The 27,995-nt window shown below is 42.5% G+C and overlaps 1 protein-coding gene across 1 annotated transcript; it reads left to right on the top strand.

Moving 5' to 3' along the window:
- The first annotated feature begins 1,255 nt into the window (after nt 1-1,255).
- HAPSTR1 (HUWE1 associated protein modifying stress responses) lies at nt 1,256-27,738 on the top strand. Its single transcript, XM_059898623.1, has 4 exons — nt 1,256-1,647; nt 2,261-2,341; nt 12,420-12,695; nt 24,709-27,738. Exons 1-4 carry the CDS (start codon nt 1,422-1,424, stop codon nt 24,951-24,953), a joined length of 828 nt encoding a protein of 275 aa, XP_059754606.1. The 5' UTR covers nt 1,256-1,421; the 3' UTR covers nt 24,954-27,738.
- The last annotated feature ends 257 nt before the right edge of the window (nt 27,739-27,995 follow it).

The raw sequence follows: 27,995 nt of genomic DNA on the forward strand, positions 1-27,995 counted from the left end.
CAGCGAGCCGCGTGCCTGCTGTCTGCCCAGAAGGCTGGTGGGAGCCCGCGGGCTTCGCATCTGGGAAGTTTTTCTTTGGACTCTGAGGCTCAACTTGCCCATCTAAGAAATGGGTCTCTGAAATAAACAGCTGGCGAAGCACTTTGCAAACTTGGATTCAAGTTGGGCGTTTAATTCACTTTCTTCAATTCCCTCCTCCCTTTGGAAGCCCAAGGGGCTGGAGTAGCGGGAGGCCACCCACCACACCCTTCCGTCCCTGCAGAGTGGTCACGGGAGTTGATTTTGCGTCCCCTGCGGCCTGGAAGCACCGGAACAGCCCTCCTGTGGGGTGCGGTCTCGGAGCCCGGGTCACGTGACTCCCGCCCGCTGCCTCTGGCCAGCGAGCAAGTGCGCATGCGCATTTCTCTCTCCCCTCCCTCCCTCTCTCCCTCCCTCCCCCTCCCCTCCCTCCCCTCCCTCTCTCCTCCCCATCTCTCTCTCTCCCCCTCTCTCTTTCCCTCTCCCTCCTCCTCCCTCTCTCTCTTTACCTCTCCCTCTCTCTCCCTCCCTCTCTCCCCCTCCCTCCCCTCTCTCTCCCTTCCCCTCCCTCTCTCCCTTCCTCCCCCTCTTTCTCTCCTTCTCTCCCCCTCTTTCTCTCCCTGCCTCCCCCTGCCTTCCCCTCTGTCTCTCTCTCTCTGTCTCTCTCTCTCTCCCTCTCCCCCCCCTCCCTCCTTAGGTTGGCTCGGATGCAACCACTGTCAGCTCCTCCCCCTCCTTCCCCATCTTCACCCTTCCTGACATTCACTCCCTTCCCCTCGCCCTTTGGTTACGTCAGGCGGACACGCCGATGAGCCAATCACGGCGCTGTGTTTAGAGGCCGGCAAGCGGAACTGGTCGGATTGGACCAATAGGAGCCCTCGGATCCGGCGCGCCCCAACCGGGCAGGGGAGCCGGGGCCGAGTGGGCGGTGCTTCCCCGTCAGCATGTGGGCGGGGACCAGCAGCCGCAGAGGCGTCGACGACGGCGGCAGCGACGACGACGTTCCTCAGTCTTCGGGGTAGGCTCGGCGGCGCCGGCAGGGCTGTGCGGAGCGGTCGGCGGTCTGAGGCGGCGGTGGCCCTAGGGAGGCCGCGGCGCCATGGCGGGGCGGTAGACGTGCTCAGGCCGGCGAGGCGAGAGGCGGCGGTGTTCATCCGGTCCGCAGCGCCTTTCGGCAGGGGCCGGGGGTGGGGAGGACCGGGGCGGGGGTCGTCGCGGGCTGCGCGGGGCCGCGGGGCGGGGCTCGCAGGCCGTCGGGGTGCAGGAGGCCTGGGCCGCCGCGAGGAGCCGCCGCAGGCCGCTGGGCCCCGCCGCCGGGCCGCTCGACGACGACGCTCCCGCCGGGGCCCCGCCTGAGGAGGACGCGGCCGCGGCGGCTGCGAGGCCGCGGGAGGCCGCGGAGGATGGAGGAGCGGAAGGAGGAGGGCGAGGCCGAGATCCAGGAGCACGGGCCCGAGCACTGGTTCTCCAAGTGGGAGCGGCAGTGCCTGGCCGAGGCCGAGCAGGACGAGCAATTGCCCCCCGAGCTGCAGGAGGAGGCGGCGGCCGCCGCGCAGCCCGAGCACAAGCAGCAGAAGCTGTGGCACCTCTTCCAGAACTCGGCCACAGCCGTGGCCCAGCTCTACAAAGGTGAGGGCCGCCGCCGCCATTTTGCTCCGCCGCCCCCGCCTCGGGCCCGGCCGTCGGCGGAGAGCCCGGGGGGCGGTTGGCTGGGCTCCGGCGGTCGCGCCGCGGCCTCGCCGCCCCCTCCCCGCAAGATGGCGCCGCGGGAGGCGGGCCCTCGGGAGGCGGCCGGGGGCCGGCGCGGGGGGCGGCCGGGCTTGGGGCCGCCCGGGGGGGCCCTCCCGCTCCTGGGGCCGGGCCGCTGGGTGCCCCTGGGCCGGGGAAGGCAGGGGAGGAGCCCCCGGTCACAAAATGGCGAAGGGAGGCGGCCCGGGGGCCCTATTGTGCCGGAGCCGGCCTCGGGGCGGGGACTGCGAAGGGGTGCCTCCCTCTGCCGCGCCTCTGCCCGGGCTGCGCCCGGGGGCCCCGCGGCTCCCCCTCCCGCTCCGCCGCGACCCCCTTCTTGCCCGCCCCCCACCTAGCGCGGGATCCCGGAACCCTTGAACAAAATGGCGAAACCTAATATGGCCGTTCCGGAGTGATTGACGCCCAAGTAACATGGTTTTTTCTTTCTCTTTTTTGTCTTTGTGTGTTTCTTTTCCTTTTTTTGTTTTTCCCCCTTCCTTTCGTCGTTTTTCAGATCGAGTGTGTCAGCAGCCAGGACTTTCTCTCTGGGTTCCCTTCCAAAACGCAGCCACTGCCGTCACCAATCTCTACAAAGGTAAGGACAACCTTGCTGCATTGCCGGCTAAGGGGAAGGGCGGCCTGCATCGGGGTTTAAGTCCTGCGTTCCTTAGTGCATTGACCACCTTGACCTGGAGGAATCGCCGGAGTGTTTTCTGCCCCTGAATCCAGCCACTAACTCTCAGTACCTTGCAACTTGAGAATTCCGGCGGTGTGATGTCATATCTAGATAACGGGTTCTCAGCCGGGGGCGTTTGGTCCCCTCACCCTATAGCGATCTTTGACAACGTCTGGGGCACTCCAGAGCGTCATCACTGAGAGGAGGCCGCTAACCGTCCTCGGTGCACGAGGCAGCCTCCCCACCCCCAAATGGCGGTAGTGCCGAGGTTGAGAGGCCCAGAGCTCCAGACCGTGGGATGTGCTTTTTAGGCACCCAGGGAAGAAGAGTGTGTCTCACACACAGGTGGGAGGGACAACTGGTTTGTGGAAAAGCACCTCTTGGAGTAGTTTTTCTTGAGTTAGGCAATTTCGAGCATGATGGTGGCACAGCATGATTTAAGTGCGTCGAAAGCTAGCTAATTGGAATAATCTGTATGCACATTAAGATGCAGATATTTGATGGACTTGGTCTTCCATAGCAACTCCGTCAAATATTTGCCTTCCAAGCTGCTTTCTGCTTGACCGTACATTGTTGGCAGGAAATCTGATCAGTTTGAGTTAATATCAAGATTCGTGTTTCATGGCAGTGCTTTTCTGCAGTTAATCCCCGCCCCCCACGTGAAGATGTGTGAGTAAATGTTCTTGCCCATCGTGTTCTCTCAGCAACAGTGGGTTTAGATTTTGTGCTTTGTTTTGAAGATTTGGAAATTTGGGTTTGATTTTTGGCAAGGTTTCTGTGGGAAAAGGATTTGAATTTGAGTGTTAATTTTAGTAAAAATGTAATTAAAATAAATGCTTTTAAACTGCTAGAGGCTGTTGATAATTGCAGTAGAGCTTTGTGTTTTTCAGAATTATCTAAATAGGTTGAAACAGGCTGTGGAGTGACTTGATTCTCAGATTCTTATCTGCATATGAATGAGCAAATTAAGATAGCTTTCTTCAGGGAAAAAAATCCCTTATTTTGGATTTCCTTGGTAGACCTTGCAGTTTTTTGGGATGGTAATTTGAGAACGTAAACTAAACCTGGTGAATAGAATGTTAATTTCAGGGAATGAGGAACTAATAGTCTAGGCTTACTGAGAAAAGGGAAACCTAATAAAATGGTGCCCCAGTGGTCAACTTTGATTTTATATAGCTGAGTTCCTTAAATTTTGACTCTAACATTCATTACTGCTTGAGGGTTTTTAACATTCTCTGGAATGGCTCTTGGTTTCACCCAGACAGGGAATTTTGAAATAATACTTGAAACTCATATTTTTGGGAAACTCCGCTTTCTTGGACTATAATTTACATATAGTAAAATCACTGTTTTAAGGTGTATGGCGTGAATTTGACAAACATGCATTGTTAGTAAATGGAATATATTTATTCCCCCCCGTCCCCCGGTCCCCGTCCCCACCCCAGCAACCGCTGATCTGACTGCTGTGTGTATGGTTTTTGTGTTTCCATAATGTAATAAATAGAACCTTATAGTAGGTAGCCTTTTGTGTTTGGGTTCTTCTATCCACTTTTCATGTTTCTGAGATTGATCCATTCAGTTCACATTGCAGGTATTAATAAATAGTTCAGTGCTTTTTTTTTTTTTTCTGAGTAGTGTTCTGGTGTGTGGAGGTATCACGGTTTATCCATTCAGGTTTTGCAATTATTTTTTGCTTTAAGGGGAAGGCAACACATATTTTTAGTTCGTCTGTGTGCCCGGCTCTTCGACTAGGCCGTAGAAAAATATGAATGTCCTCTGACTTCTCAGTTTTTGGTGCTGTTGTGCGCTCCTGGAATGCATCTCTTTAGGACTGTAGCTGACGGTTTTCTTTAGTGTTAATTCTTCATATAAAAAAGTGGGCTCAGAAGCTGAACTCTGAAATAATCTCTAATTTGATTTCTTGATTTGGAAATGCTTCTTATAATGTATTAGTTTTCTTTGTTCAGAAAACGTAATGAAAGATATAAAATTTCTTTTTAAATAAACATGAAGTTTTTGCATTATGGCAAATGCTGGATTGTCCAACCTTAGTTTTATTTTGTATCCTATTTCTGTAAAATGAAATATATCCCCTTTTTACCTGAGGAATGGTTAATTGTGGTTTGTGGAATTTGGTAGTATAGCAACATTATTCTGTTCTTAGCTGACTCGAGGAAAGTGTGGATAAGCTCTGCAGATCCTCACATTCTTCTTTCTTTTCAGGGTGTGGTCTTTAGAGAACAAGAATGCAGCTGTAGGAATAATTGGGCACCTTAAATAGAACCAATAAAATTAGCAAGGTAGTGTCACAGTGCATGCATCTGTAAGTAGTGGTAAATTTAGAGTGTTCACAGTTCTGATTCAGTATCTAAATGTAATTTATGGGGGCGGGGATGGGGGGAGATTTTGGAGGATCCTTGTAAATGGGCAATGCTCTGGCAGTTTGTATGATTAAGCGCTTACCTGACAAGCCAAAGATGGCTCATTTTCCCTCACCCAGCCTGGGGAGAGGTTGGTACTTTTACCAGCTTCCTGATAACATCTAAGATGAGCACATAGGAAGGTCAGAATTGAGGTAAAAGTCTAGCAGAGGGCCCCTTTTGATTGCCTGTGGCGTCTTGAAACATTGAACGATGCAGTTGGTTTGGTTGAATGTGGCTGGAGACTTGGAGGAGAGTGAATTGGGGTGTCCTCAGTGTGGACAGAATTCAGCAAAATGGAGTTCCTTCTACTCCACGTAGTAAGTTGAGTCAGACATTGGCATCCTTTTTTGGAAGGGAAGAAAATTCTGATGGCTGGTTTTTGTTTTTACTTTGCTTTGATAAATCTAAAGGAAGTAATGTTTGTTAAATATTCAGTGGTGGTGTGTCCCCTTGCTTAGTACGGTTTTTGATGTCTGCAGCAAAAGGGAGTGAAGTTACTGAGGTGGTTTTAACTTGCCTGGTTGATGCTTATCTGAGAAATGCTTTGTCAAGCTCATCTTTTTCTGCCTCTTAAATCCACCTCCCATTTCCTTGGGTGACTGGTTTCAACCTCTCTCCTGACTCCTCATTAGGAAAATAATGAATTCTGAATTCCTTCTACAGTGTGGGGGTTACTTGCTCAGTAGAGGCTACTCCTGTGGCTGTTCTCGAGGACAGAGCCGTCCTTTGGAGCCTCGTGGTCAGCGGAGGTGGGCGCTGGGGCCCTGCTTGCTCTGCAGCAGCTGCCTGGGAGCCAGTGCTCACCCACATCCCCCAGAGCCACTTCTCACTGCTTCTCTCATTGTCATTTCTCTCAACTTTGTAATATTTTTCTTTTTTGATTTTTGTTTTATGTTAAGCTCCATTTTTTTTTGTTTTATGTTAAGCTCCTCTGCATTTTAAAACTGTCTGAAACTTTAGTTGCATACCGACTTCTCCCACATATGTTAAGAGCTTTCTCTTGATACTGTTTATGTTAAAGATGTTTCTGGTTTTCTCCTTGAACAGCATTTGCCCCAAGGTGTGACTCTAGCAGTACTTGGAGAAGGCCAGCAGCATCATTATCATGGAGTCTTCTGCTAGATTGTTCTAGTTCAGATTTTAGACTGTTACTTTTACTTAGTTGTATGGTCCTGGAGACAGATAGTGGAACAAAAAATATTTCACTATTGTAAGCCTTCATTTTCTCAATTGTAAGTAGGAGTAAGTACCCACAACTTAGAGTGCAGGCTCTTAGTGTGTCATGCAATGAGTCTTCAAGCATGGACTGTGTTGGTGGTCAGGTTCTGTTTTTCAGATGGTGTATTTGGCTATGGGCAGTGCTTAAGATGAAGGGAAGAAATTCTTATTATTTTTTGTCTTTTTAAAATTTCTGTCGGAATAACCTTTGTGGTGTGTCTTCATTTTTCCCTGAAAGGGCTGAAAGTAAATAGAATTGACAGGAGAAAAATAGTATGATGCCCTTTAAAGTCCTTATTTTTGAGACATCTTGATGCCAGATCCTTTTTATGGTGTGTAGTCACTTCATTGTGGCCTTCTTGGGCTTCTATGTGAACTGAAAGTGAACGGAACATACTGAAAATTTGTGGATGAGTGATTGGTATATAAACAACTGGTCAGAGAAAGCATGTTCTACCTGGAGGCAGATAATGAAATTTCAGCTTATGTTTTGACTTTGTGGAGTTGGTTTGTGACTCCTGTCACAGAAAACTATTGCACTTTGAGAGTGTTCAAAACACCTTAGTATGGATTACAGTTGAATACCCTCAGTTTTATTTTACTAAGCAGCAGCCTTATCATTACTAATACCATTTGTAGATTTTTTGTGAATTTTTATAGAAGACGGTCAGTTTCTGATGTGTAACTTCTCTGTAAAAGGATGTTTTGGCTGCAAATAGCAGAAAACACAAGTCAAGCTGGACATGGATTGGCTGCTCTCTGCGTTGAAGCCTGAGGGTGGGATTGATTGAATCCAGTGGCTCAGGCCTCCCTGCTCTGCAGCTCTCTGTACTCCACGTGTGGGCCTGCACATACCAGCTTTGTCGTTAGGCTAGTTTCAGTGTGTTGGCAGCTCACACCTCACATCTTAGGGTCACTCACAGAAGGTTAGAAGAGCCCAGAAGCTTCTTTCCCAGGAGTAAATGACTTCTGTCTCTTGGCCAGAATTGGGTCACATGGTTATTCAGAACCAGTATCATAGCCACAGTTTCGGGGTTCTGCAGATTTGTTTGGGACTAAACCACAAGTTTCACCACTTGAGCAAATGTGAAGGAAGCTTTTCTTCAGAACTATACAAACAAAAACTTGGGAGTACCTTTAGGAAAGGGAGGACGAGGACTGGATGGTAGGGAACCGTGGCCACTCTGATCCTTCCCTGGTTCCTGCTGTTTGTACGTGCTGGGTGAAGATGTAAGTCAGTATGTAAGTTACCTAGAAGTTCGTGTTTATTTTTGGATACCACTTTGTTAGGGAAGATAGAAATTATTTCCTCAAATCAGTTGAAAAACGGGCTTGCCTGGTGGTCCAGTGGCTAAGACTCTGCACTCCCAATGCAGGGGGTCCCGGTTCAATCACCTGGTCAGGGAATTAGATCCCACGTGCGGCAACTAAGAGTTAGCATGCTGCAACTAAAGATCCCGCATGCCGCAGTGAAGATCCCACATGCCTCAACTAAGATTTGTCACGGCCAAATAAAATATAAATAGATAAGTAAATATTTAAAAAAACAAAACAATTGAAAGGCAGTTTTATTTTGGTCATGACTCAGATATCTTTTCCTTTTTAAAAAAAAAATATTTACTTTCGGCTGCGTTGGGTCTTCGTTGCTGTGTGCAGGCGTTCTCTGGTTGCAGCGAGCGGGGGCTACTCTTCATTGCGGTGCGTGGGCTTCTCATTGTGGTGGCTTCTCGTTGCAGAGCACAGGCTCTAGGCGCATGGGCTTCAGTAGTTGTGGCACGTGGGCTCAGTAGTTGTGGCAGACGGGCTTAGTTGCTCTGCGACATGTGGGATTTTCCCGGACCAGGGCTCCAACCTGTGTCTCCTGCATTGGCAGGCTGATTCTTAACCACTGCACCACCAGGGAAGTCCCTAGATATTTGTTTCTAATGAAACAGTTAAAATACATATTTTCTCCTGCAGCAGACTAGTTGGTTAGTGCAGATTGAGTTCTAAGTTCAAATGTTTTGTAGTTACTAGTATTCCTTGGAAATGTACTCTGATCTAGCAGTGTGATTTTCTGGTTTGTAGATCCTCTAAGGAGAATGGGAGATGATTTCTCTATTGTTGAGGAAGAAATTGTAGAAAGAACTTTTGCTATTTAGTAACTTTTTAGGGCAAGGCCCTTTGAGCCTCAGTTCCAATTCCTTGTTTATGAAATTGAGATATCTGCTTTGGCTAACTCACATAAGGTTTGTGAGTATCAAAGAACTATAGATAGTGAAATCTGATTGTGTTTATTATGTTTCATGTAAGAAAGTTCTGCATTTGGTCTTCATTTCAGAAATCAGTATGATTCTTTGCCTACTGCCCCTTGCCAGCAGTGGGAAAATGAAGACTAATAAAAATCCCTTGAATTCAATTTCACCTATTTATATAAAAACAGTTTTAAAAAATATGAAACAAAGATGTCTACCATGACTTGTATGAATCAGTTTTTTGTTTTGTTTTGTTTTATTTATTTATTTATATTTATTTTTGGCTGTGTTGGGTCTTCGTTTCTGTGTGAGGGCTTTCTCTAGTTGCGGCAAGCGGGGGTCACTCTTCATCGCGGTGCACGGGCCTCTCACTATCGCGGCCTCTCTTGTTGCGGAGCGCAGGCTCAGTAGTTGTGGCTCACGGGCCTCGTTGCTCCGCGGTATGTGGGATCTTCCCAGACCAGGGCTCGAACCTGTGTCCCCTGCATTGGCAGGCAGATTCTCAACCACTGCGCCACCAGGGAAGCCCCAGTTTGTTTCTTGAATAAGGAAATGAATGTGTTGTGATTAAAGGTTAGATTGACATTTTGATGCCCTTGGGCTTTGCCTAACCTTCGAGATCATGGCCGTTTTCCACAGTGGCTTTGGCATCAGTAAAAGTGTTGGACACAAGACTGTCCCCACAGTTTTCTGTGCTGTGCATTTCTAGAATTTGGGTGTCTAATTGTCAAGGTTCAGGAGTATTCAAAGCAATCTTTGGCTGAGAGCCTTCTGGAGGCCATCTTTGTGTGTACGTTTATTATTTTACTGGACACTAAATTAAGCAGTGATTAAAATCTAGTCTGGTCATTCCTAAGATTCTCCAATAAGCATTTAGATCTCTTCTACTTAGTGCAAGATGTGATAGGAGGGTTTTATTTTCAACCAAGTAACTCTTTAAAGTTCTCAAACATACGAACTATATTTTAAACTATGTTTTAGTGTCAATATGAGATTCTCTGTTTAAGGAAATAACTGAGATTGGATTAATCTGGGTGGTAAAGTAATTGGATTTGGCTTTCAGGATATGTTAATGGTATAAGACCAAATTATGCCCAGACAGTGCAAAAGCGTGTATGTACCCGAAGTCCTTAAATGTTAAATCAGCTTTTCTCCTCCTGTACTTCTTAGTCTGTAAAAGTCTGTTTACAAAATACTTGATTTTTAGCGTGTTCTTGGTTGGTTGTGTTGTTGAGACTTGTGCAGAATTTTTGAGGTGAAATGATTGGTCAGTTGCATACATTTTTTTTTTAAAGACAATCAGATGTTTTTATTTATTTATTTGTTTATGGCTGTATTGGGTCTTCGTTTTTGTGCGAGGGCTTTCTCTAGTTGTGGCAAGCGGGGGCCACTCCTCATCGCGGTGCGCGTATCGCGGCCTCTCTTGTTGCGGAGCACAGGCTCCAGACGCGCAGGCTCAGTAATTGTGGTTCCCGGGCCCAGTTGCTCCGTGGCATGTGGGATCTTCCCAGACCAGGGCTCGAACCCGTGTCCCCTGCATTGGCAGGCAGATTCTCAACCACTGCGCCACCAGAAAAGCCCAGTTGCATATATTTTAAAAGAGATTCACAACTACTTACATAACTGCCTTCCTTCAAAAGTATGAATATTGAGTTTTCCAACTTTGTTCAACTCTGTGATTAAAGCATCAGCCTGTTGCCGATCTGACTTTTGGGCTTTCCTTGTGTCCTCAATCAAAACAAATGAAAGCTCTTTCCTCCCAGGATTGTCAGGGTTTTTTTTGTTTTGTTTTTGTTTTTTGAACTGCTTCATCTGGTTCCTTCCCTTTGGCTCTTGAGTTTTGTATCAAGTTCAGCTTTTCTTATTTGCTGTCTGGTTTGCTAGGTGTACATTTACATGCCTGCTTCATCTTACTTTGCACTATCCATGCTAGCTTCAAACTTGTTTCTTGTACCCCTTTCAACTTTTTGTTCCTCTGTACTTCCAATTCTGGACCTGCCTCCATTTGGTTCTCGAAAAATAAGATTTCCTGAGTCATTCTTTTTGGAAACAAACTTCTCTGGTTAAGAGCTTGATTGTAACAACTCTGTTAGGTAAGGCAGCTTTGTAGAAACCTAGTTGCTTGTAGATCCATAACAGTGGATCCTCCTTTCTGTGGTCCCATGGGATGGGCTTAGTTTACTCAATGACTTGATTTCTCTTAAAATGCTTCTAGCTCTTTCAGAATCACTTAAGGTCTACATACAACTTTACAAGGTCATCTTAGGGATTATGCATCCTTTAAGGTTGGCTTCATCTAAGTCTTTAAGACTAAGAGATGGGAAAGTGCTGTATTAGCTTCCTAAATGCTATTTTACCTTTGAAATGGGGTTCGTGCTTGTTTTGTTTATGATGAAATGAGAAATCAGAACACATTGATTCACGTTGTAACTTGGGCATTCTAGTAGTGAGACACTGGAGAAATTACTTCATTCATGAGTAGCTTTTTCTTTTAGACTCATTTATTATTTATTTATTTATTTAATTTATCTTGGTTGCACCGGGTCTTAGCTGTGGCATGCGAACTCTTAGTTGAGGCATGCACGTGGGATCTAGTTCCCTGATCAGGGATCAAACCCGGGCCCCCTGCATTGGAAGGCGGAGTCTTATTAACCACTGCACCACCAGGGGAAGTCCCACGAGTAGCTTTTTTTGTATCTGTAAAGTTAGAAAGTTGTGATGGAGTTTAATATTTAAGAGTACTTCTGTGGGTAACTTCTTTCATTTTTCTTTTTAACTTTTTAGCAATAAGAACTGATCATCTAAGGAAGAGGCCTTGTTATAAAGTTCTGTTTGTGCTGCCCTCTTGCCATCTTTTTTAATAATGCAAATTCATGCAGCTTGGGAGCCTCTGTGAGCCTCTGTGATGTCTGGATTATTGTCTTTCTGGGACACAGGTCTTCATTCGCTGGTTTGCTTATCCTTTCAGCATCTACTTTAGATGTCGCAGACAGAATTAAAATCCAGGTCAGGAAAAGTAATAGAGGAATGAAGATATATTGGTGATTTTCCTGCTAGCACAGCAGCTCAACTAAAAATAAATTGCAGTGACTTAAATTTCTAAGTATTGATATTGTTTTCAATTGTGTAAAGCCACTAAAGGGGCAGGCATCATTTTATTGAAAATCTGGGTTCAATATGTACAGGGGGCAGTATCTACAGGGAGAATAGGAGACCAGTCTGAGAGATTTTAAGACAGGGTCTTTTGGGAATGGTTATAAGTTACAGAAAACTGTTGGGAACTGGAAGCAGATTGAAAACGTTCCTGGGAAATGAATGAAGCTTCTTGTTTCCACAGTGCTGTTTGGCTTTGTTGAGCAGTCAATCAGAATTAATTGTCCCTTGTTATTTCTAAAATGTTTGCTACTGCTTTTAGTGTGTTTCCAGTTCTTGGTGCTGAACCTGTCAGTTAGGAGTACACCTCCGAAATGACATGGTACATGCAAGGTGAGCACCGCCTGAGTGACTTGTTGCGGTGTTTAGTCATCTGTTGAATGATGTGAACGCTCCTGTTTAGAACTCCTGAGAATTCTGTCTTTTCTCAAAGCTTTGTGGTTAAGAACCACAGACTCTGGAACAAAAATTCCAGCTCTTGAATACTGTGGTAGAGTTACTCAGTGTCTGTTTGCCCAGTTGCGGTGAGGGGACAGTAGTACTGCTCTCAAGGTATTCGTGTACCTTTTTTTTCAGGTGAAGCTGGGTATAGTACCAATAAGCCTTTAATAAACTAGCTTGATTAGATTAAGTAAGCTTTTTTTTAAGGAAATAGCTCTATTAAAATGGTAATTCGGTTGACAAGTAGTTCCTCTGTTTTTATCTAGTTTTTTTTTTAAAGAACAAGGCAGAAGCTCTAGGATTATGTGATGTGTTTACTGAATTTAGAACATTATGATTAGGTGTCAGGTATGATATTTTAAACATGAATGAAGTTCAGTTTAATAGATTACTGGTAGACTTAAAGAGCCCTGTACTTCATGACATTCATTTTGGTGAACTTGTAAAATGGTGGTTTTCTTTAGGAGAGAATGCAGCTTGGCTCTACTGATCATCATGTATCTTTTTCTTATTCTTGTTTCCTAACAGAAAGCGTGGATACCCATCAGCGAAGTTTTGATATTGGAATTCAGATTGGCTATCAGCGACGCAATAAGGATGTGTTAGCTTGGGTTAAAAAGCGCAGAAGAACTATTCGTAGAGAAGATTTGATCAGCTTCCTGTGTGGAAAAGTTCCTCCACCGCGAAACTCTAGAGCTCCCCCAAGACTGACTGTAGTGTCCCCTAACCGAGCTACTTCAACGGAAACTAGCTCATCTGTAGAGACTGATTTGCAACCCTTCCGGGAAGCCATAGCTCTGCATGGTAAAGCCGTTTAAACATATTTCTTTGGAAAAATGGTTAAGAGTGTGCCTGTGGACCCAATTTCACATTTAGGTTTAGGTCCAGATATATTGTCTGTTTTTTGTCTATTCTAGTTACTACTTGCTCTAGAAATGTTTAAATAGAATGTAAGCTAAGAACTTACATGGGCAATTTTTGAATGTTAGCCAGCCTATCCTAAAAAAAATGTTTTTAGAAAGTTAGTTTGAGCTGATTGGTGTTACAATAACAGCATTTTTTGCAACATTGATTAGAATTTATTGCTTTACACACTTATATTTTACATGTTTCCTTACTCTTCTGAGTCAAAGAGGAAGTTCTTGTGTGTTAAGAATTCTATTGCATCTGTAATTACCTGGAGAGCCTAGTCAGTGACAGGCAAGTAAGGCAGATAACTGTTGGGCTAGTTCTCATGGGAACTCCCTTTGACACCTTGGGTTATTGAGTGTGCCTGTAGAACCTGAGCGTTGATGACCCAAGAGGGAGTGGACAGATGTAAGAATAATTAAATTGACTTTCCTTATGTCTATTGTCCCTTAGGGCCTTGCTTTGATAGTCAGGACTGTGAGAGCAGGTCCATCACCGTCTCCCCAGGCCAGACCTGCCATAAAAAGACATTCTTGGCTGAGGGGTTTAAGTATTATTGGAGAAGCCTGGGGTATGTAGTCAGTAAGTTTGTTGTTGCTTGTTCTCTAATACAGGCTTCCAGATAGAACTGGGAGAGGTACTTATAGGACATTCAACACTGCTGTAAAAATAAAACAACAAAATAATAAGACTTGGTTGAAGCCAAGATGAACACGTGGATTGTACAAGTGACTAAGCAGATAGAAGTAATTAGTGAGTTAGGTCATGAGTCCTGTTAAAAGTTAACACATTTCTGAGCCATAGTGTAGGTCATCTAAGATGAAATAACCTGCTAATAAAAACTGGGATGTATACAAAGGGCTTCTATATCATCGAAGCTTTAATGCTTACAGAGATCCTTGTTCTCTTTGGCAAACATTGATTCTTTATCTAAAACTCCATTCAGACCGTGGAATTGGAAAAAGTGTTTTTTTTTCCCCTCCTGATTGTGAGTTTGTTTACGATAAGTTAAAAACACAAAAACATTTTATTTCAACAAAGTCCATGACGTATGGATGCAGTACTTAAGACTGCTTGCTGTTTCTAATATAGTGGAATAGTTGATGCTATCAGAAAGTTTGAAACTCAGGCAAAATAGAGATTGATCTGTTCCTACTGAATTAGAGTTTCACATCTTTTACCATTGTTTGAAAAAAATTACTAGAAGTGTACATAGTTTGTCAGATTAATTTTAGTGCATGGTAGTATTTGATGTAGTTTTGTTTTCCTTAAGCATTTTGATTTCCTTTGTCATCAAGTGGATTTATGATTCATTCCATATTTCTCTTGTTAAAATGTCTTTTTTTCTGTATTATACTATAGAAGGTAGTTTTAAGAAACATAAATGCCACTCTTGTTATAAAATCTTAATGCAGTTGTACACATTGTAAAAAGGGCAAGCCAGCAGCCCTCCCCCCCGCAACTACTATATTCTCCAAATCCCATTACATTTTTTTAAATTGAGTTTATTCAACTTATGATTTATTATTTTACTGAACTTTGGGAGTTTTAGTGGTGATGTAGATTTAGGAAGGTACTATTTATAATTTTGACTTATGTTTAAATTGTGAGGGTTTAAAGTTCAATTATAAAGCTATAGAAAAATAACCTTTCCTTTCAATAAACTTACGAAGTAGTGCCAATCCAGAATACATTGGATTCCTAGGGTTCGTAAACTGAATTCATGTAGTTAAAACATGAAGTTGATATGCAGTAATAGGGCCCCTTGAAAAGAGTACACAGAAGCAAATTATATACTTAGTTTTGTGTTCTGTTGGTTTTAGAGGACATAGCTGTATTGGGAATGCTAGTCTGACTTGAGTATTTTTAGTAATTTGAATGATTTCTAATAATACGGCATTGTTAACTAAATTGTAAAGCAGATTAATGACTAACTTTGTAACCAGGTGTCCTCATGATCTGATTTATTGAATAGCTGTAAATTGAAGTCAAAACTGTTCAGATCTTTTGAAATATATTTGGAAATTCATCTTAATTAGGGTGTTTACTGGTCAGAATTTGGTTTTGCATAGAATTTGTTTAGCCAGATCTATGAACTGTGAGGTCAAATTGAAGTTCTTGGGGTTCTATGCTGGAGGGAGAGTCTAAATTCATGAAGTTTTGGGATGCCAGGGGGAGACAGGAAAAGAATTGGTATACTGAGGCTGACTTAAGTTTATAATCAAAGCAAACATTAGTGTAGGAGTCACACTGATTTATTCTTATCCATAAACAACCTCATGTCCTTAAAAGAGAGGACTGTTACCCCTGTAATTTTTTCTTTTTTTCTTTATCGGCTCCTAAATTCTCACTTCCGCCAAATGCCACCCATATGTGCTTAAAATATGTTCTTTATAAGAAGACAGATGGCCAAGATATAAGATAATTGTAGAGTTTTTCATGTAGACAGTGAGGGTGTGATGATAAGATCCTTCGATCAGTACCCTCATGAGCCTTCGACTTAAGTGTTGCAATTAAAAGTACATCAATTAATGATTATCAAACAGTTTCAATCAAAACTGTCAACTAATGGTTATGGAGGTTTAAGGAATATAATCCAGTGCTCTATTTTGGCACTTGTTTGCAACATATGTTTATTTTTTGTGTACCATGGTATCTCCTTATCTGGATGCTAAGCTCAACAGAGAAATCAAAGAAATGCATATGCATGTGCTAGATTGATTTCTGTCCTTTTCTTATTCATCCTTGTCTTAAAATAAGAACATTATCGAAAACTTACTGAGAACTGGATTAATAGCTGGCACCTTGTTTTTATGTAAACAAATTTCAGATTGACCAAAAATCATCTGGACCATTTTGTGGTTCCCTGCCTGCCTTTCTGATTATTCCTCTCTTAGTCATCTTTTCTCTTCTAGAGACTTTTCTTGTCTTCTATGTAAGCTACTTTGACCTCTGACTTTTCAGTGACTTAGGTTACATTCCCCAGGATTTAGCCCTTAGCCACCTTCTCCTGCAATCCCTTTAAGGGCCATTTCAGTCTTGATTTCCAAAATTGGTCCTTATGTTTAGACCCTCTCTCCTGACTGCGAAACACGTATGCCCCATTGTCCCCTGGCGGACATCTCCACCAGGGCGTCCTGCAGGCGTTCAGAGGGACTCATCCTTTCAGCCTCAACAACAGCAAAAACAGGTCTTTTCTTCACCTTACCACTCGGCAGATGCGTACGTGGCAGATTCTGTGCAGTTTCTAGGGAATATATGATTGAATAGGGTGCTTCCTTTTCTGTTGAGGCCAATGCATAGTTGGATAATTTATTTAGATGTCATATGTAAGGTGTTCTGGGGTCAGAAAAGGACATTTCACAGTGCGGCCTGGCCATGGGTTCAGAGAAGGCTATTCTGGAGGAGGTAAGTTCTGGGCGCTTGGAATAATCTTCAGTGCTCTTGCTTCCCAGTCCTGAGTTGACCCATTCACCAGTCCATCTTTTCTGGGACCACTGGAGTGATCTTTTTGATCTTGTTGCTTCACTGAAAAATAACCTTTGTTTCCCTGTGTCCTCTAGGGTGAAGTCTGAACTGAGCACAACATTGTAAGGCCCTTGTGATTTGATCTGACCTTGGGTCAGATATCTTAGCCATACTGTGTAATCTTTTGAACACCTTCATGCTCTTTTCTAAGCTTTTCCTTCTGCCTGTTCATCCCTTCAGACTGATCAAACATCTGTGACGAAGCTTTCCTTCAGTTCTCCCCATTTTCTCCAACCTTCCCTGAGCTGGGTGTCTGCTCTCCCCTTTTGCTTTGCTTCCATAGCTATCCCTTCCCATAGACTGGTGCAGGGGCCAGTGGTGCAGGGGCCGTGTCTTGGAGCTTCTGGCTTTAACAGAACCTGGCATAGACGTGTTCTGAGCTTAACACAGGGGTTCAGAGGTCTGCTAAGTCAACACAGTGGGGGCAGAGAACCTTTCCAAAGAGTTGAGGCTTATAGATCCCCAGGTGACTTCAGTATGAGGAGGGTGAGGAGAATGGAGAACAGAGCGGGTATATCTTAGTGCTGCAAAGTCAGCTCTTCACACTGAACAACTGAGTCTTGGAGTGGGGCCTGAGGGTGATGTACCTTTAGAGCGGTTCTTTCAGTGTTTACTTCATGTCAGCATCCTGCTAAGGAGAGTCTCATTTAAAACTAATAATTCCCCTGGATTATTGCCATTTTATTGGTGAAGAAGGCTTATTTGTCTAAAATAGACCAGGTCAGTAAATGGTAGAACAGATACTCCAGATTTGTCTGGCTCCCAAATTCAGTACCTCTACATGTGTACATTTGGGGTTTCTTTCCCTCCCCCCCTTAGTAGGGCTGTGGGTGGCGTGGGAGAGGTCTCTAGGCTTATTTTTTCTTCCCTAAAGACATCAGACTATATACATAAGTTTGGTTTCTTGCTGGGGTTTTTCCCCATAAGTGAATCTGGGTAAGTAGGCTTGAAGATGAATGGCTTTTGACCTGTATTTCTGGTTCATTTTAGCAGGAAGAGTATTTAGGCTTGTACATAGGCTGCATTCGCAGCATGACCTTGGGCAAGATGGCTAACCTCTCCAAGGCAGTCTCCTCTGTGAAAAGGAGATACATAAAGTGAGAAGCAAAGTACCCACCCTTCAACAAAGTGTTCTTTGCCTTGAGAGAAGGAGGACTTCTGGTTAGTTCTAAGTCCTGAGTGCCCTCTTTGCCTCTGGATGGCATTACTGCAAAAACAGACCTGGAGGTCAGGTGGCCTTTGAGGATACTTTTTCTCCCTTTTCAGGAGGGGTGGCTTTTTAAATTGCAGATAATCATTCCAGAGGAAGGGATAATTTAAAACTTAGTGTTAACTACCTACTTATATTACTTGCTAAGATCTTGAGCTTCTTTTATGTTGGTATAAACTGGTGAAGTTGGTGATATTCTGTGTACTGGATGGAGAGATTCTGAGCTGACTTGCCCAAGCTAGTGCTGTGTCTAGAAAGCCTTAGATTGAAATCTGGTTTCCTCATTTTGAGTTGTGTTTGTCATCATGGGGATTAGGTAAAAAGGGTCCAGAGCTAGAATGGGGCACATATGTGGAAGATAGAGACCTGGATGGGAGAGTAAGCCGGGTGCCAAGTCAGACTTCACTCATTTGCTAACTTTATTAAAAACCTGCTCTCACTCAGTCATTTTATAGGTGGACTTTGTAGGTTTTTGGCCCTGGTTCAGACTGTTCCATAAAAATTGGAGACACTTGGTTTTATCAGTAGTTCTAAAAGTCATTTTGATGGCATTCTTGACTGTAGTACAGGGAACTAAAACCCCATTGGGACTGGCTTGATCCTCTGTAAAATTCATCAGTTCACACAGGGTCTGGGTGTTAAACTAGTCACTGGTGGGAGCCATTGCTGTCACTGGCATTTGGCTTTAAGATACCTCCTTGCTCAAGTTCAAGTTCCTTTTGTGTTTAAACAACAAAAGTTTAAAAAAGAGAGTGGGCTACTACATTTGTAAGTACTGAAAGAGTCTTAGGCAAATGCAGGCAGTCTAGCCTTTAATATGATATTGGAGAATTTCCCCCGAAAAAGGAAAGTAACAAAAGAAAAGGGTTTTGTTATGTTTGTCTGTTTTTGAGAAAACACTGTGTGTGTTAAAAGATAGTTTTTTTAGCGAGGATTAAAGTCTGAAGCTTTTTAGTCTGGAAACGTGTGTGTGTGTGTGTGTTTGGCTGGCTGTGGTGTTATGAGTTCTGATTTCTGCAATTAAAACCCTTCTGTGGAAGGTGCGGTCATTTAAAAATGCGGGTGTATCTTGTTATTCTGTAGCCTTTCCTATTGCCCAACATTTACTGAACACAGTAAACAGCCAAGCATTCTATTTATTAGAGGTTAGTGATAGGGGCAGGTGATACAAAGATGAATCACATAATCTCTCAAGGAGTTTCTAGCCTAATAAAATTGTATTATTAGACAGTTTGAAGCGTAATCCCAGGCAATCAGATTGAGGCACAGTGCCATCACTTTAGGAGTTAATAGGCTCTATATCTGGCCTCTCTTTTTTGTCTAACAAAGTCTTTTTCTGGCATATGTGGTGATCCTTAGTCTCGTAAATCATTAAATTGCTTGACAAGATTCTTGGATCTAGAGAGACTGGGTATAGGGCCATATAAGAAAAGTGCATTAATTTGATACCATATTCAAGGGTGTAAGGTCAGGTAGGAATTTTTTACTTAGAAAAAAATGTAAGGCAGATTCCGAATATGTCATAAAATGGATCCCTTCTTCTAGAGTTTTGGAAAGCTGTGATTTTAGGCAGCATGGACCAATAGGATTTTCTTGCTCCTTCGAGCCACAGGTTTTGTAGCTTTTGTTATTTTGTCAGAACATTTTTTGGCCTGTGTGTAGTAGAGAAGTTACCAAATTTTGGTGAGAACAAATCTTCCTGATAAAATTGAGATCTGTACATTTAAGAAGAAATTTGATTATTTATGCTTGGTTCTGTCTCTCTCCCCTTTTCTATCACTCTTCATTCCTTCCGTTGATAAAGCTAAATATATAGAAACAAACATTGACAGCCACACAAATACTTAGGTTAAGTGCTTTTAAACCGATGGTACAGTATGAAAGAAACTTGACAATTTTCTGTTGTAGAGAATTAATTAGAACTGACCTGTGGGGGATTTATTTCCAACCACCTTTCAAAATCCCTTTTCCTCCTCTTGCCCACACTCCTAGCACAATGTGTGGAACACAGTAGATTCTTAATAAATGCTTGTTGAATGTTGCATTCTGCATCTTCTTGAAATAACAGAACTGTCAATAGTCATTTAACAGTAAAATGTTTTAAAAACTTATTTGGAAATTAAGATGTAAGAGATTAATGCACCAAAAGCAAATCTCATCTCTTAATTGCTTAAGATTGATTATTTCAAGTAATCTTCTTTAATGGAAACTTTTGTGAAGGCTGGAATTTTTAAATTATACCCTTTGTTCAGACCAGCCTCTGAGAACAACAATTAAGGCAATTAAGATAGCATTAAATTTTTGACGAAAAGTTGGCATTTTCTGTATATTAAGATTAGATATTAGCTACTGAAGTTTCTGTGGGTAGGACTTAACTAAAGCTTCCAACATTAATAATACAAAACTGTTACGAATTTGCAGTAAAATTTTCTTGGACATTTTTTTCATTGAGGTGAAGAAGTCCATGTAGCCATGCCTCAAAGCCAGTTTACTCATTTAGTACTTCCTTAATAATCCATTGGTAGTTTAACATTTAAGTTTTATTTTTTTTCACTAGTTTTCTGATTTATAAATACTGATTTCTTGGAAAATTTGAAAATTTCCAAAAAGTAAAAAATTCAGTATCTTGTTTTCCCACTATACAGAGATAACTGCAGTTAAATGTTTGGTGCATTTTCTTCCAGTCTTTTTTTTCAATGTATAAATATTAAAATTATTTCATAGTTGAGATCATGCTGCGTATATGGTACTGTATCTTGCTTTTTTCATTTTAACGTCGTGAGCATTTTTCCCATGGCATTAAAACTGTCTTTGAAAAATTGAAAGCATTTTGGGCTGTCAGCATAACTGAAAATGTTTTCTTGGTGTGACACATGTATCTTTGTAATTGGTTTGATTTAGTGTGCTTTACTTCAATAAAAGTTCAGTATTACAATTTACAGATTGGGGTGGGGAGTGGTATCTACTTCAAATTACCCAAATCTTCCTAGTAGAATTCACTTTTCCAGGATTGAACTCCTCCCCTGGTGCACTTAAAACACGACATTTACACACAAGTGCTTGCTTGCTTAAAACCTCAGAATACAACTTTGTGCAAAGGGAGTGTATGTCCATTTGAATAGTGCAATTCATTTCAAATGCAAGAATGCCTGTTTCTTAGGGTTCCCAGTCAGAATGTTAATCACCTTGTCCAAGTTGCGGGGATTTCACATCCCCCTTCTGCCGGAGATGAGAGAGCTGGTGGCGCAGACCTGCAGAGGGTCCTGGACCTGTGCTGAGTGGAACCACAGTAAACAGTCTGCCTTGTCTCCTCCAGGGCGAGTCTCGCAGGTGCTGAAGGGGCCTGGGAGGCCAGCAGAAAGGGTAGAGGCGGCCTCTAGGCCTCTTCCAGGGCTGCCGGATGGAGGAAGGGAGGCTGGCTGGGCTCTGCGTTTGCTCTTTCTGTGTGACCTAACTATGTGCTGGTAAACTGGAATTACATGTAATTAATTCTGAAAACAGGATTTCCTTATGACCCTGAGCATGACCTTGGTATGAAAATAATAGTTCTGTGCTACTTTTTAACAATTTGCCATGTAACCTAGATTCCTATAACTTGGACTGTAACTTTGTTTTAGCTCATGTGGGAGCTTTCTTTTCAAAGTATGATTAAATCCTCCTGATCTTTTTTCCACCCCTGCACTAATCCTTTAAAATGAATGCAGAAACTTTGAAAACTGATAAGTTTATCTTGTATTAAGCAATGGAGACTTTTCTGTCTAATCGTACTACTTGTTCTACTGCTTTTTGTCAATTGATATTCCCATAGCCCTTTTGAAAAAGTGTGTTTTTGGTAGAAATTAAGTTGTATGCCCTTGGGCCATACAACTTAGTTTTTAGTTCTGAAGCATGTTTAGATTCTCTGTACTTGTATAGGCCTGATTGTTCATGTGGCTTAGCTAAGGTTTCCTAAAGCATCTTCTAGTAGCTGTCATTGGTTTATAAAATAAAATTTGGGTTGTTTAAAATATATATTTTTTGGTTGTTAATCTTAATTTTTTTTTGACACTTGTGGAAAGTCTTTTGGGGGAAGATTAGACAGTTAAACTTTGAAAAGAATTTTCACTGCTGAGAGTAGATAATAATAAATAGGTAATGTTGCACATTGTGATTTTGCTTTAGCTGTCAAACTAAGCCCAGAGTCATACACCCAACAGAAAAAAGATTGTGGTTTTCTGGAAGTTACTGGGGAATTTTCAAATTGACCAAATTGATGTTTAATCTCTCTTCTTTTTTCATGGAGGATAGCAGTTGAAGGATTTGCTTGAGGTGCCTCTTCACTTCTGATGGAGCGTTTTGAGCCTTGGGTGTTAAACATACAGCTACGTGGCTCCTACATTAACAAGAGGGGCATTGGAGCAGGGTTTGTTGAGTTCTTTTTTGGGTATCAAATGCTTAGGGGATCCTGAGTTTAATTACTGAAGTAGCCCAGTTTATTGCTGAGGGGCCCATATTTTGCAGCATAATTACCGTAGAATCTCCTGCATTATGAAACAGGTATGTAAAGGTGGTCTCAAGTACGCGGACACCTTTCAGTATGTTACAGGCTGCGAGATTAGGAAAAAAGGCACAGCTCTCCCCTCAAGGAGTTTACAGTCTTGGTGGAGAACTTAAAAACAGAAAAAGAAAAAACCAAACCCAGGAAGTTGCGAATAATTGAGTTTTAACTTCATGTCAAAGATTTAAGTGAAGAGAGCCACCTGGGTATATTTCCTGGCATTGGAGAGGTGAATAAACATCAACAGCTTTGGATTTCAGAGTGACGGGTAGGGCTCTGAAGCATTGTGTTATGTGCCAGGCACTGTGTTCATGAGATACAGATGTAAAGACACAGTGTCTATAGGAAGAGATGAGCAATGGTGCTGTGCTATGTGAAATCAGCCCGAGGCGTTTCTTTCCCTTCTTTTTAACTTCTAATAAAGTTGTGTGGGCTGGGGAAGAAGCAGCGTGGTTTTTTTCTGAAGATGTTAGGTTTCAGAGGGTCAAAAGGCAGTTAGAAATATGGATGGGCCCTTGATCTCAGGAAAAATGTCTGCTCCTGTGGCACGGATGTGGAAAATGATGCCTGTGGGTAAGCTAAGACGCCAAGGCTCTCACCTGGGTGACATCCGCCTGTGGGGGGCAGAAGAGAAGCCTGCAAAGGCCAGTGAGGAAGGAGCAGGCAGGCTGGACAACAGCAAAGAGGAGAGTTTCAAAGGAGAGGGAGGAGAACCAGGAAAGTAGCCGCAGACTGGGAGGCGAGGCGGTGCTGGAGGAACTAGGGCCTCAGGCAGTGGGGAACAGATGTTGGGAGGCAGGTGCAGCCCGGGCCGTTTTTAGGAACTGCAGATGAGTTGATATTGGCAGTGCATGATTAAGCCTTAGGATGGGAGTGAAGAGGGCAGAAGGGAGAGTTAGCTTTAGCTGTTCAGAGACAGACCTGCGAGGCAGGCCGGGCCCTAGATCCTGAGGCTGAAATAATACAGGCTCGAAGTGGTGGGTAGCATAACATGAGTAGGAATTTAGATTCTGTTTGAGTCTTGGGTCCCAGCTCTTGCTTACTAGCTCTGTGACCTTGAGTGGCTTACTCAACCTTTTAACCTTGGCTTTTCGTCTGCAAAAAAGATAACACAAATATCATAGGCTTAGTTTGAGGATGAAATTAAAAAGTGCTTATTAATACGGTCCCTGACATAGGAAGTACTCCAGTATTAGTGCTTTTATTTTAATAGGCACTAGCCTTGGAAAGGAGTGAGATCAGATTTCCTCTGGCCACCAGCGGAAGGGGGAGAGGATGCATCTTCTACAGGGCGACCAGTGAGGGGACTGGTTGATTCCTAGCGTAGGGAGTTGAGAGCAGTTTAGAAAGGAGGTGTGGACTGCAGAACTTGATCAGCATATATGGGAGGTGGTTGAGGCCAAGGGTTTGGGAATGTTCACAGTATTTGTAGAGTGAGAACAATGTCAAAGGGAATTTAATAGCTTCGGTGTGGTAGGAAGCAGAGAGTCCTTTTTCAACTTAGTGTTCAAATTTAAAGTACATTTATGGAGTAAATGAGAATGGGCCCCTACGAAACCAACCTCTAAGCTTACTTTAAGGTACAAGTCCTATTCTTGGGAAACACTGATTATACTAGATCATATCAGTTTAGTCAAGCACTAACAAAATCCATATATGAGGCTAGGATAGCCCAAGGGGGAATCCGTAAGAAGGAAAATCCACAGGCGGTGATGTCAGGTTATTAAATTCAATGCTGCGGTTTGTTTCCAGGCCTCTCTCATGCCTTTCACAGGTGTATCCTGAACATTTAGAAGCAGAACGTACGTTGGCCTCCTTTAACTGTTCAGGGGTCTAAGGAATGAGTGTCCCACCATGAGTGCTGGAATACTCTGGATTTAGTAACTCTTAACCTTGAAGGCAAGGCAGCAGGATTTTTTATACCACCCTTGTTCTCCCGCCCCCCGAAGGATTAGGGATGATGCTGAGTGAGGCTGCCCTAAGGGGTATCTACCAAGTATAGTATAGTCCAGACCTGGGGTGGTCATATAGCCTGATTTGTCCAGGGCAGAATCACTTTGTATTTGATGTCCCAGGATCATTCTTGATAGTGACCCTTTTTCATGTTCAGTAGCGTACTGTTTTAGATGCTAAATTAAAAAGTCTCCTTATCTATAGAAGTGTCAGAATAAGCCCACTCAGGCTTGAAAGTGACTGCATGCTCCCCTGTTTGCACACACACACACAGCACAGGGATCTATTGGAACGGTGACTTTGGATAACCAAAATGTTCTCCTGTTTAAAGCAAGCACCTCCTTCCTCAGCTCTAAGTTACATATAGTCCATACCTAGTAGAGTAGATGGCAGGATTTCATAATGGAGTTGTACACCTAGCACGGTGCCTGCCGCATAATAAGCTTCCAGTAATTGGTAGTAACCGATACTGTAAATATTGGTAGTATTACCAGTGAACATCTCCTATGTCAAAGCCAGATGATTCGTTCTTCCAGGAAAAAACTGCTCCCCGGTGATCCCCTTGCAAGGAAAATAGGCAGACATCCTTTGACACTATGACGACGTTGAAAGTAAAGTTGGGTTGCTTTCAAGAGGGTTAAATAATCGAGCAACTCTAAAACCTTTTTTCTTCTTCCTAGGTCTTAGTGGTGCAATGGCTAGTATAAGCGTGCGTTCGAGTACCCCAGGCTCTCCTACACATGTAAGCAGTGGATCGAATGCTAGTCGAAGGAGAAATGGACTCCATGATGTCGATTTGAACACTTTCATATCAGAAGAAATGGCACTCCACTTGGACAATGGTGGAACTAGAAAGCGTACCTCAGCCCAGTGTGGCGATGTCATTACAGACTCACCAACCCATAAACGCAACAGAATGATCTAAACTGCAAACATTTTCACACCCACCATGCTGCTTGAAAGCCACTTGATCCTCAACATATACTATTATTGCAAAGGAAACATGAGGCCATCTTCCCTTGTTCACTGTTTAAGACAAGTGAATTCTATAGTGGTTGCCATAAAAGGAAGTTCTAGGTATTTACAGTAGATGCCTCTTGTAACTATGGCTTTCTTAAAACTATAGTCCTAGCAGAGGACATCAGATATCGTGTAGTCGTTAGCAAGATCATCATAGGCAAACATATATCTGTTTCAAGGCTAAAAGTGACCTTAACTGTATTTATTCTCAAAGGGAAAGGAAGTATCAGATGTTTATTTGGTTATAGAATGCTTTTTTGGGGGGGGGGGTCCATTTCCTGCTGTGTTGAGTATTTTGCTTCAACAGTATTGCCAGGTTCCTAAAATTGTCTAAAACACGTGATTTGGCTTCCTCGTCAAATCGCCAGGCTTCCATTTTTGCAGCAGCACTGTACCATGCACCTGGTTTCTCTCTAGTAACAGTGTGCAACTTCTGATTATTGAACTGTGCCCTATTTTTAGTTTTCAAAGCAGTTTCTAATTCTGGTGATTGTGTGATGTAAAGAGGTGCTATGATGGTCATGCAATTAATACTTAATATCAAATCAATACACGGAACTTTATTGGATTCACTTTGTGTGTGTTAGTGCTCTAAAAGTAGCAATATTATTATTAATTTGCCCCCCAGATTAACCTTGTAGGATTAAAATACTCATTTTTAAGACAAGTACTACTTCCCATGCAGGGTGCTGTCCTTATGGTAAATGTAAACATGTAGACTGCATTCATGGTGACCTAAAGTAGAGAGGTCATGAACTTTATGGGCTTCCTTTTTGGTTCAGTATTAGTGAGAGCGAGATGGATGGTGGGAGGGTTAGGTATTCTAGTCTGTTATATTCTGTTTTACATTTTTCATGAATGTTCTACTTTGTGCAGTTTCCATTGGAATGGGTGGAAGATAAAGGTCTTTTATCTGCTAATAATGTGATCACACCTTAAATAGCAAAACCCAACTCTCCAATCCCTCTCCTATAAAGTGCAGTTTGGAATCTCATTCTGGAAGATGGAATCGCATGGAGGTTCTCTAGATGTTAGGTAGACTTAAAGTTCTCAATAGATTCCTCTTTTGAGTAAATATAAGACCTCTTGTACCTACAATGTTTTAGAGCATGTTTCATCTTCATTTTTAATATCTTGAACTGAATGGTAGTCTTTTTTTAGATGAAGAACTGATGTCAGCCTGCCAGGTACTGTAATTTATTCTATCATATTATTATAAATGTATCAAGTTAGGACAGTGAAAATGTTTCCTTGCAAACTTGTAGCTCAGTATCAGTTACTTTGTTTTTATCCTTAAAAGACCATTGCAAATCAGTGTAAGGGTTTTTCCAGTAATTACAGCACTTTGTTAAAGTTTGCTATTTCTTCAGCCATTTAATAATCTTTCTGTGAAGAAACTTTGCTAAGTTAACCATAATATTCATTGACTGGGTGGGATGTGAATGTAATGTGTGAACTGAAGAAGTTCTGTATTCACTATAGATACAGCCCTTATTTAAAAAAAGTCAATTCCATACTAAACCTAGGAATGAAAGTGAGGCATTTCTAAATTTTTGCAAAAGGGATCATTTTTTTTGTTTGAATATGATAGGAAGAATTATAGCAATGTATCATTTTACCGGAAACGGGTGAGCCTATGTATTATGAATACTTTCAGGCTTCCCTTTGGAATATATCAAGAAATGCATCTGGAGTTATCTTTGTTTTTCTATCATTGTAAATTTAGATTCTGGAATTGGGTTTGGTGGTGTGAAGCGTTGCTCACAAGCAGCCAGAACTCCTCTTCCTAAAGGATTTTGAGGCTGAGGAACACATATTTAATCTCCCCTTTATGCCTTGGTTCTAGGTCCTCTTTCCAAGTTAATAACAAAAAAAAAAAATTTTTTTTTGGTGGTTTTTGTTTTAGTTGGTGCTCTGAAGCTTAATCTCAGTACCCTTTACTCTTCGATTGTCAAATTTTGATAGAACATGTGCCATTTTCTTTGGTAAGAGAAAGCAGGTCTTCACGTCTGCCAGAACACAATTTATATTATCTTATTGGCTCCATTAAACTTTTTAAAAACTTAAGCATTTGTTAACTTTTTTCCATTGCATTTAATTCTAAATGCTCTGTCACCCAGCAGTAACTCTTCCCCCCATCTCCGTCCCGTTGCTCTCCTGTGCCACCCGAGCACAGGATAAACCGAGACCTAGGAGTAGAAAGGGAAATGATTTCTCTTAGGAAAACTTAGTTCTGACTGCTAGATTTTTGCAGCCTTTCTTTGTGCCATTTTAGATGCAAAACAAATCATGGAAGATTGCATATTTGTGTGATACTTTTTAATGTTTTTTTTTTTTCAGTCTCTTGAGAACAGTGTAGGCTGACAGTTTACTTTGGGGGAACAGAACCTCTTTTCATCTTAAGCTAGATTCTGATTCTTTTAGATGTCATAGCTCATGAGTTCTGTTCCTGTCACCCTAACTTGGCATGAGTGGGTTGAGTTATCCTTAAACTGCAGTGTTCTGAGCATGGCTGAAGCATTAAAAACTTAAGTATATAATGTTTGGTATTTTATAGAGCAAAATTAATGGAAAGCATTTGGCTGAATCTAAAGACCTGCAGTCAAATTCTTCAATGTGGTTTACCCAACTGGAGTAGTGGTACACACCTTAAATCATTCAATGAATAAATAATTTAAAAAACCAAAAAACTTTGGGGCTTGTCTGCAGTTTTGTTTTGGTCATCACATCTGAACAACTTTGACATAATCAAATGAAGCTCAGGCTTAAAAAATAACTAGCCGAAATATTTTTCCCAAGGGCTGCTGGAACTCATTAAACTTGAGTCACTGTGGCTTTTGGGCCTTAAGGTTGCCATACAGCAGTGAAAGCTGGGCTAATTTGCTGAACAGTAAGGGGGGTCGCCAAGGCCTGGCCAAGAGGGTGAGCTAGCCTCAGTGCAGTGAAG

This window comes from Balaenoptera ricei, chromosome 15 (assembly GCF_028023285.1).
Source record: "Balaenoptera ricei isolate mBalRic1 chromosome 15, mBalRic1.hap2, whole genome shotgun sequence".
In the NCBI taxonomy this organism is placed as follows: Eukaryota; Metazoa; Chordata; class Mammalia; order Artiodactyla; family Balaenopteridae; genus Balaenoptera; species Balaenoptera ricei.

Coding starts and splice junctions, on each gene's coding strand:
- HAPSTR1 (XM_059898623.1), top strand. CDS start 1,422: ATGGAGGAGCGGAAGGAGGAGGGCGAGGCCGAGATCCAGGAGCACGGG. Junction 1,648..2,260: donor CGTGGCCCAGCTCTACAAAG/GTGAGGGCCGCC, acceptor GTCGTTTTTCAG/ATCGAGTGTGTCAGCAGCCA. Junction 12,696..24,708: donor GGAAGCCATAGCTCTGCATG/GTAAAGCCGTTT, acceptor TCTTCTTCCTAG/GTCTTAGTGGTGCAATGGCT.